Raw genomic sequence first — 10,624 nt, 5'->3', positions numbered from 1 at the left:
ATCGCATTTAAGCAGATGGATCTCAAACCGACCCCGTGTTTTGGTTACATAATATAGTTTATGAAAACACGTTTTTAACTAATTTTGTCCAAAGTTCTGGAAGAAAAGAATTGCCAACACATCCAGATATGCATCTTCAATTTGATGCATATGATGATACTGTTCTGAGCTGTTCTTGCACCACTGTAGCCAATATGATGTCCAATAATCTGTAAATGTGCAGTACATCTAGCACTTTTCAACCTGCAGACTGCTATTATAACTGTACCATTCTAAAAACTCATAAGCACTGCTATTTATTATTACTCTCATTTAATCATGTCACTCATCATGCATCTATATGCTAGGGCTGCTGGATTATGGCAAAAATCATAGTCATGATTATTTTGGTCAATTTTGAGATCACAATTATTTAGCACAATTACTCATTGTCTTTGGAAACATCATGCATTCATTGAACTTTTTTAATGCATTTTTTATTGTCTTTTTAACAGTGGATTTCATGTATGGAATTCAAAGGAAAGCCTCCATTACCCTCATTTACAATAGGGATGTTCACACTTCTATGGAATGAGATCTATATTTTCATCATGTTATTGCAACAAGATCTACCATAAACAATAAAGGCTATAAATTATCACAATACCAAAATTTCAATTGTCGGTAGGGAAATTTGACAATTCTCAATATCAGCTTCACAACAAATAATAACACTAACTAACATGTTAATTATGGAAGACTGGTTTCAAGTTCTTAAGTAATTATTCAAAACTTGTAAACAGTCAGTAATACAATAACAATAAAAAACAGCAATGAATGGAAATAGATTATAACAAAATAACAAATAGTCCTTTTTTTAACAGCTTTAAAAGTTTTTAACAGCAGTAGGCTATAAATTATTCAAGTAAACATTCAGAATGAAATGTAACATAAAACTACAATTGGTATTTACAGTATGGTTATAATACATTAATACATTTTAAAGCTACTAAATTTACCCAGTTAAGAGCAGTGAGTGTTTTCTTGTTATGGTTGTTTGATTATTATGACACACTAGACGGCAACATGTCTATTATATTACATTTATACATACAAGTCCGACATTCTAATACAAATCAGATTTTTCTCTGCTGTTTACGTTCACTTTAGACCAAGACGGGAATTTTGGCAGAAGTTTTAAATGTATTTGACCGTTTGGGTTCACATTAGCGCGAGCATTTTCGGAACACAAGCGCACGTTCAGCACACACACATACGCCACCTGTCAATCAAACAGAGAGCAGCTGTTACTAGACCACTTGTGAATTATAAAATTACATGCTCTGGATTACTTTCAACAGCAGAATAAGAATATGAACTTTCTAATAAGGTCAGAGAAACACAATATAGTTTCTATATGCACGCACCACGGCTGAATGACAATGAAAGCTAACTTGAATTAATTTTCCATCACATGATCATGTGTAAACAGTGTGCTTTCAGCAGTACCTAATTAAACAACATGCCCAAGGCTACATGCTACAGCAACTACACTGCCTGGACAAAAAAATGTTACCGTTTGGATTTAAATAAGCAGATACTTAAGAGCCTATGATGGGATAATTATTGCAGTGATTAATATGTTTCATCTGGCAACAATTCTTTTAACCCTAACTGATGCAGTGTAGCTTCTCATTTCTTAAACAACTATGTCAGAAGACGTATCCCGTGGTCATGGAGAAGATGTTACTGTGTTTCAGAAGGAGCCAATTATTGGCCAGCATCAAGAAAAGGAAACAACTAAGGAGATTGCTGAAATCACTGGAATTGGGTTAAGAACTGCCCGATGCATTATTAAAACCTGGAAGGATGGTGGTGAACCATCAGCTTCATGGAAGAAATGAGGTCAGAAAAAATATTGAATGATTGTGATAGGAGATCACTAAAATGCTTTGTCACGTTGTAAAAAAATCAACAGTAGAACTTACGGTTAACTTTAATAGTGAAATAAGCTAATTGGAAAAAAACAACTTCAATTTGCTATGGAGCATAAAAATTGGACGGTGGAGCAATGGAAAAAGGTCTTACCCAATTCCAAAGCAATGGGCGCATCAAGTTGAGAAGGGAAGTGCATAAAGCGATGCACCTGTCATGCATAGTGCCCACTGTACAAGCACCTGGAGGCAGTTTTATGATCTGGGGTTGCTTCAGTTGGTCAGGTGTAGGCTCAGCAATGCTATGCATCAATAAAATGAAGTCAGCTGACTACCTGAATGTATTGAATGACCAGTTTTATCCCATCAATGGATTTTTTTCTTCCCTGTTGGCACGAGAATATTCCAGGACGACAATACCAAGATTAGTCGGGCTCAAACTGTGAAATTGTGGTTCAGGGAGCATGAGGAATCATTTTCACACATGTATTGGCCCCCACAGAGCCTTAACCCCATTAAAAGTCATTGGGATGTGCTGGAGAATACTTTACGGAGTGGTTCGACTCTCCCATCATCAATACAAGATCTCAGCCAAAAATGAATGCAACTCTGGAAATAAATTTTGTGAAGTTATCGAAACAATGCCATGACAAATGAGTGCCCTAATCAAATCTAAAGGCTGTCCAACAAAATAGAGTATGCAACTTTTTTTGGCCAGGCAGTGAAGATGCTGCTACACAGTATGGCAGCTTCCTATACGCATGTTATGCAATCTGCATAAGGCAACAACTCACTGGGGGGGCACAATCTTACCCTAGGGGGGAGCAGAAACGCCACCAGCTGCCCTTCCTCACACCTTTATTGAAGGACACGATAGCAGTCGCAGAACACAGACGATCGATTCACAGCTCACACCACGTCAGATATCACACCACCCCCCACCCGCGGAACACTGCGTAGGGTATCAATTTGGCCAGCGCCAGTCCTGCAGCTACATTGACCATCTGTGCCCATAAAAGGAAACTGTAACTCAAGAGTAAATTTCATGGGGGGAAATTGCAGAGCAATTGCAGAAGGCTAACCCTTTGATAATATGCTCCAAATTGCAAGAGAATGATTTGGACAAAAAAATGATAAATTAACAAACATATTCTAAATATTAAATTACTAAGTAATTATTCTCTTTCCTTAGTCCATATATAAAGTCATTTATATGACTTTATATATCTAAGTCTTGTTCAAATATAAAATATTAAACAAAGACTACAGAGGAACCAACACAAAAGTGTAAGGTCTAAACTCAAACAAGTCATTTATTTCACAGAAATAAGACATGCAAATACACAATCAGAGATAAAACATATTCTAACAATCCAGGGGTCATACTGTAATTAAATATTATATTAGTCAAGAGCAGAATCTAAAATCCAGGGATCTCAAAATTTATGTTTAATCAATTAGCAAATGTCTTGTAGTTAATCATTAAATAATTAAGTTACAAAAATCTTTTTAACCCTCTGGCCAACAGATACCATAATTTGACTTGTAAATTTACTCATAGCATTTACAGAACTACTATATAAGTAAATTTATAACAATTTCATGACTTCAGTGAACACCTTAGGTATTGGTAGCTGCACGATCTGACTAACAAACTCTGTTGTTCACACAATGTACAGCAGAGGGTGTCCACTTCCTATGTAGAGATCTCACTGGTTTCAAAAATTCATGAAAACTTGGCAGCTTGTGGAGGAGGTCCTAAAAACCCTCCAGCCTGTTTGGTTGCAGCACGAGAGGGAGCGAGACCCAACATCTTCTGGATATTCTGAGGATACACATGTATTCAATGGTAAGAGTTAGGACATGCATTAAAAAAGGTCCTGTTTACACCAGGTATTAAGATGCATTTCAGTATAAAGGGTGCAAAACCCTTGTGACTGGAATGGACTGGATCATTTACCACCTACCACCCCCGGAGTCACGAGTTCAAAACGAGGGGGTGCTGGGAGACTCCAGACAGGTCTCCTAAGCACCCAAATTGGCCCTGCTGCTAGGGAGCGTAGAGTCACATGGGGTAACCTCCTAGTGTTCACGATTAGGGGTTCTCACTCTCAATGGGGTGTGTGGTAACTTTCGCGTGGATCGCAGAGAGCAGTATGAGCCTCCCGTGCTGTAAGTCTCTGCAGTGTCATGCGCAGCGAGCCACATGATAAGATGTGTGGATTGACTGTCTCAGAAGCGGAGGCAACTGAGACTTCTCCTCCGCCACCTGGATTGTGGAGAGTAACCGTGCCGCCATGAGGACCTACCAAGTAGTGGGAATTGGGCATTCCAAATTGGGAGAAGTGCATGTGACCACATTGAATTTGTACTGTAGATGTACTACAACTAAAGACCACCTATACACCTGTCAATTAACCACTGCACTTAGGGAAGGGTTTTAAGGCACCTATACACTAAAGTTTACGCTGTGTCAGAGAATGCTACAAATCTGTTGATTTCAATAATGCCTCACAATGATGGAGAGGGAAAACTTTATACTCTGATAACAGGAGTGAGGTATCTCACTATGGGAAATCACCTCAGACGTATCCAACACCAGAAGCAATGACACCACGTCTGTCAGCTGACAGACTAATCACATTAGTGATAAGGGAGCCCCACCTCCCTATATAAGACACTACCACAGGTCTCCTCTTCATTCCCCTCATATCTATTCTCCGTGCAACTGCAAGGAGGAAAGTGTGGTGAGATACCTCATTCCTGTTATCAGAGAACCGGGGTTACATGAGTAACCTAAAGTTCTCCAACAATGTTTTGGTATCTCACTATGGGACATGTCGTGATATGGTTCTGCCTTTACGAGAATCAGCCCAACAAATAAAAAGCTGATTACTCTTCCTCAATGCCTTAGTTCTTTCCATGTACAAATGTAGATCACGAACAAGACACAGACAATTAAGCCTCTCATTCTTCGACGAGGAAAACAGTGGTGGGTGAAAAGGCAGCAAGTTCACCAGCTTACAGCTGAGCAAGAAGTCACTCACCTTAGGCACAAATGCTGGATTCATTTTAAAAGACAAATCCACCACAAAGCACATACAAGAGAGATGTACCTACAAAGCATTTAGTTCACGAACACGCTTCGCAGTCGTCAGAACCAGTAACAATGCAGCCTTTAGTGAAAGGAGCTTCAGTTCCACAATTTCAGCGAAGAGAGTGTTCAGAACCACGGACAGATCCCATGACAGAACTAGCAGTTTTGACACACTGTTCAAACACGGAGTGCCCCCTCATTAATCTGCAAACAAGGGGGTGATGACCCATTATACTGGAGTCAATTCCCACATGACAAGCCGATATGGCAGCGAGATAAACTTTGACGGTAGAAAAGGCCCAACCTTTATCCAAAAGTTCCTGAAGAAAACAAACATCTGCCACCGAACATAAAAATAGAACAATGTGTCTATGGAGTATCACGTTTGGCCACAGATGCACTAGAGCATCCACACCCATACGAGCACTATCTCTTGCCAGAGAGAAGAACAAGGGGCAATGAGCATTTTCGTGCGATGTGAAGAGATCTACGGTCGGTATCTCTCTCACAGCTGACTCACCACCTGAGGGTGAAGGTTCTACTCACCATAAAAAGGATTTCTCCTGGACAGGAGATACGACCCGTATTCATCACTCCCGGAACGTGCATCGACTGCAATGAAAGCGCACACAGCTCCACACAATCAGCTTTTGTGCCAAGCTGTGAAGATGCTGTGAACGTGTGCCCTCTTTTCTGTTTATGCATGCCACAGTTATTGTGTTGTCTGATCGGACTAGGACATGGTGGCTTTGAAGGAACAGCAAAAAGTGCTTCAATGCTAGAAACCCTGTCAGTAACAGCCTTCGCACACTGCGCTCCAACCTGCAAGAGACGTGTCTGTCGTCATCACTTTCCTCAGAGAGACTGCCCCCAAAGGGATTCCAAAGGCGCACCTCTGACAGTGCTCACTCAGTACAGATCGGAATTTTATCTGAGACCAAGATATATTATTTCCTGCGAGGGCACCAGACAGCTCTTAGTCTCATTTATTTTGAAAACTATGTTCTCTAACTGAAACTCCAGCACTCTTGTATCTATCTCTGTTTGCTGCTGCAACAGAGCACAGAGCAGTAGATCGTCTAGGTAAGCAGACACTTGGAGACCCGTTAATCTCAGCGGCATTAGCGCTGCTTCCACACACTTGCTGAACACTCTCTGTGCTACTGACAGATGAAACGAAATACCTGGAGTAAAAACCCTGACGGCTGTCCTCCACTGGCACCACCCTTATAGCTCTTCTGCTCAGCAAATTGGCTATTTCTACAAACCTGTGCCGATTCTCTCTGACATTAACACCTTGTTGAAGAGAGGTGGTTTTACAGCGAACTGCAGCTGATAATGCCGTTCTATTGTAGATAAAACCAAGGGTGGACTGCGAACAAAGAGGAGCCTGCTGTAGTTCTCACTCACCGATGGTGCTGCGTCACCATCTAGCAGCAGAGCTGGGGATTGCAGCTCTAAATTGGACATTATTTTGATATTATTAGTTTATTTTCACACATTGCTGTGCCCTTGGCCCACTACATGGAAGCACAGAGAATAGTTTTATTTTTGTAATACAAATTTTTTCGACTGGGTCCTGAATCTAGATTGCCCACCTCTAAAATGGGTAGGGGAACCCAAAACGTGACAGCAGAGCTCCAGCAGTGACTTTTCGGGGAAGGCAAGTTGCAAATGCCTTCCCATCTGTCTTCCTTGAATCACATTGCTGCCGTATCCAAGAAACCGTAGCCCCGAAAAGGGCTTTTGGTTCCACAGGGGCATCCAGGACAAAGCCAAAAAACCTAGCCAAAGAGCCCGTTGGCAAGACCCTTACTGCGGCTGAAGCTCTAGATGGCTTCTCTTGATGTGCGTAGGTTGAGATCCGTAATGACGCATATCTTCTCCCACAATGCTACGTCCAGCGCAAATTTGCCACCCCATCTCCTCCATTAGCTTGGCCTGATATGCTGTGAGGAGTGAGGTGGCATTAAGAGCACTTACGGCCAAGGCTGAATATCGGTAGATCTTCTGATAAATGGAGGCCGACTATCTCTCTGTCCATCCCGGCAATAAAGGGGGAGAGGAGGAAAATGCCATCTGGTGATCGAGGTGGAGGTGACTCACCACCGATGCCTCGACCGGAGGGGGGCTGGACATCCCTAGATCATCCATCCCATGCACATCTAGCCAAGAGAAGCCTTTAACAGGCACTCTGTGAGAAATGGCTTGGCAGCCATTTACTGTCATACAGGTCTCTCTCTGTACCCTGGCCCGATTGCTGTGACGGCCAGTCAATGAAGAGTTTGGCTACCACACATTTCATTCAAGTCCAACACTCCCTAGACATGTGAGGGGGACACATCCATTGCACTGCCTAGCTGAGAACGAGTGGGGAGAATAGCATCATCCTCATCCCCCTCGCCATCGTCCTCCACAAGGCGATCATCATCATAATCCTCTTCTTCCCTGTCCCCTGCCAAAGGGGCAGATACAAAGAGGGGTGGCAATTTCGTCCATTAAATCATCCCAGCTGTGCTGTTCTTGCGGCTGAGTGGGTCTTTCTCCATCGGTGGCGGAGAAACACAGGAATCCCCATTATTCAATGCAGCAACCCACACCCTCTTTTACACAATTCGCTGTATGAACCTGGAATAGTGCGGGCAACACTCGGGATTAGCAAGTGCAGCCTGTAGATATCTGACCTCGAGAATCCTTGGGGAATACTTGGGCGAGATCATAAATCCACACGTGCATGTACGGGAGCGATCCTTCACCTTCGCTCCGCCGCTCAGTGAGCTCGCAGTCACCATTACAGAAACCTTAGCTCAAGCACACAGAGCCAGTTTACCACAAGGTGCCAATCGATTCTGTGTTAATCCCCGTATCTCTCCTTAATGTGATAAGACCAGCTGATCTGCCACACCATCACAATGTGCAGGAGAGGATAGAAGCTATAATTGCAAATTTTTCAAAAGTCTGATCACCATCCACTTGTATTTTAAGGACCTACTGAGTGAAGATATTTTTCTATTGTTCTTCAAATGTGTTCTCCTGAAGAAAGAAAGTCATATACATCTGGCATAGCATGAGAGAATTGTCATTTTTGGGTGAACTAACCCTTTAATACCAGGTGTAAACTGGGCCTAAGTTACTTGATCAATGTTAATTTAATGAACACTCCTTTAAAATCCTTTTTTAAAACACTCCTTATGCTCCTTTAAAAAATGTATGTAATAGCAAAAGTAGCCTATAAATAGTTATTACATTGCAACATGCATTCATTCCATTCACTCATAGAAATACTGAATAACATGTAAATAATAGATAAAGATTACCTGTCTAATTGACATGGTGCACAGGATGTAGAGGAAGATGAAAGAACAATCGGTGTAATCTTCACCAAGGAGGTTGCGGTGTGAGAGGCCTTGGATATAGGACAAAGGGACAAATGGAAGCTTGGCCACAACACGACCATCAAAGCTGGATTGACAAACACAGCAAGAAGCTTTAGCACATCAAAGCAAGTATTACTGAACATTAGTAATAAAGTAGTGTGTGTAATGCTTGGGCCTACGTACATGGAATTGAACATGCCCATCAAAGCAGTGAAGCAAAAGCCAATGGCAAACATTGACTTCATCCGAACCTGCAATTAAAAATATTTTAATATTTTTACTTACAAACAAACTACAACTTGCTAAACTTCTCATTCAATTTAGAATAAGAAATAAACAAAATAAGAAATAAAATATATATGAAAAAATATCTGATCTGAATTCTGAGATAAATTTAAGTAGAAAATATGACAATACCATGGACAGGTCTCTGTTATTGTTCTTGAGTTTCTCCTCTTGTCTCTCTAGTGAAAACAATATTAAAGCCACATAAGTTTTTTTTTTTAGTGGCAAATTCACATAATAACAGTATCTTTATTCCGTACAGTCTTACTCACCAATTTTTTTTTTCTGCTGACGCCCAGCTGATTCAGTAATTGTCTCTTTCTTTTTCTCCACTACAACAAGTTGCACAATTTTAAACAATGTTCACATGGGTTAATGAGATGTAAAGGACACAGATATAGAGACAGTTCAACGGACAGACATCATTTGTTTAAATTACTTACGTTTTTTACTTTGTTTTTCAACCTCTGCCTTAAGCCTCTTGTACTTGTCTGTACGGTACACCAGAACCCATGTTATTCCTGTAGAAATACAGCGAGCAATATCGTTAAATATGCAACCAATAAGGCTAATTATCATTCCATAGCTAATGAATCTGTCACAGCTTAAAGCATTCGCTAAGTGCTATCTGACAGGTTTAGCACGAATGTACGGTTTACTTACCTTCCGCTAATAATGCCGTGCAAATAGATATAAACACAATAAGAATCGTATCTGCGAACATTATACTCATTTTGGAGATGTTTAGGAATGTGATTATGTGTTAAATCTGGATAATAGTTTTGGTGCAAGCACAAGCTCGAAGGAACAGCAGCGTCAGCATTAGTACAGTGACATCATCAATGTGCGTTCAAGTGTGTGTGTGGTTCCTGTGTGCTGAATTCGGTTGTGCTGTGCTTTGAGCTTGTGATGCCTAGTGGCAGTGAACCGATTTTTTTTATGTATTACTGATTAAGCAAAATGCAAGGCATAAACGATTATTTTCTCTCATTCATACTTGTGGACAAATTATCTGTAATATCACTTTTATCAATTGATACATACTAAGCTGACACATTTATTGTACATTACTAAAAATCTGTACAGCTCTTCAAAATCATTGTTCAGGTAGGGCCTTGGAGTACCATTCAAATACCATGCTACATGTCATGAATATGGTAATCATTCTGTACCATAGTATCGAAGTACCATGGTATTACCATCAGATAGTGTAACCAGAGCTTCCACTAAGATTTACTGGGCCTGGGATAAAATTATGCGGGTGGGCCCAGTGAGGAGAACATTAAGTAGGCCTACCTTATGCTGCATTCCATAAAACTTGAAAAGTCTGGAATTTAAACTTCCTACTAGGAAAAGTGTAATGGAATGCCACTCAAAGTTGGTCTTCCAAATTTGAAACTTGTGTGGAAATCTTCAACTCCGATTTCGCCGAGATGCAGGTCCGTGACGTCACACAAACAAGTCGGCACCCATGGAAATGTACGAAGTTAGTGATAAACATTCACTTTTATGAATAATATTGATCATATGAGTCAAAGCTCCTTGATTAAAGTTGTTTAACAAACGTTTGCTAAGTTAGGTGTACTCTCTTTTGATTATCGTACAACCGTGGCAAAAATGCTGGGGTAAATCTAATGGGAGCATTGCAGTTTTGATGCCTTGCACATCATCTTCCGAGCATCTTGCAATAGAATGTCTTTATGCTTGGACGATGCTATACTAATTCTAAAACTGCTAAAAACAAAACAGCTAAATAAAGATACAACGTGTAAATTGGCATCATATTTCTTATTTGAATTCAAAAACTTCCTTCAATAACTGTTATTATTGACAAAAAGGGGGCTTCAGCTTTTGTCTTGAACAATGGAGGGATTTTACTCCAAGGGCACTATTGTCCAAACCCCAGAATCTAGGAGTGTCAATAGATTAAAATACTTTTACATTTCAGGAAG

General features: G+C 40.7%; 1 protein-coding gene across 2 annotated transcripts; it reads right to left on the bottom strand.

The window, feature by feature from the left end:
* Positions 1-487: 487 nt before the first annotated feature.
* Positions 488-9,508, bottom strand: LOC127630802 (calcium load-activated calcium channel-like). 2 transcript variants are annotated; one of them, XR_007968899.1, is made up of 8 exons: positions 9,336-9,508; positions 9,116-9,193; positions 8,945-9,004; positions 8,805-8,851; positions 8,571-8,638; positions 8,328-8,472; positions 2,727-3,738; positions 834-1,261 (listed from the first exon to the last, which is right to left on the bottom strand). XR_007968899.1 is itself a non-coding variant. In XM_052108593.1 (7 exons), the coding sequence occupies exons 1-7, from the start codon at positions 9,403-9,405 to the stop codon at positions 3,640-3,642; spliced, it is 567 nt and encodes a 188-aa protein (XP_051964553.1). In that variant the 5' UTR covers positions 9,406-9,508; the 3' UTR covers positions 488-3,639. The 2 variants fall into 2 exon arrangements, 1 of the variants encoding a protein (XP_051964553.1); XM_052108593.1 differs by having other exon boundaries at positions 488-3,738.
* Positions 9,509-10,624: the final 1,116 nt, after the last annotated feature.

This window comes from Xyrauchen texanus, chromosome 37 (genome assembly GCF_025860055.1).
Source record: "Xyrauchen texanus isolate HMW12.3.18 chromosome 37, RBS_HiC_50CHRs, whole genome shotgun sequence".
NCBI lineage: Eukaryota > Metazoa > Chordata > Actinopteri > Cypriniformes > Catostomidae > Xyrauchen > Xyrauchen texanus.
The sequence above is the reverse complement of the archived record's forward strand: the minus strand, read 5'-3'. Positions and strand labels throughout refer to the sequence as shown.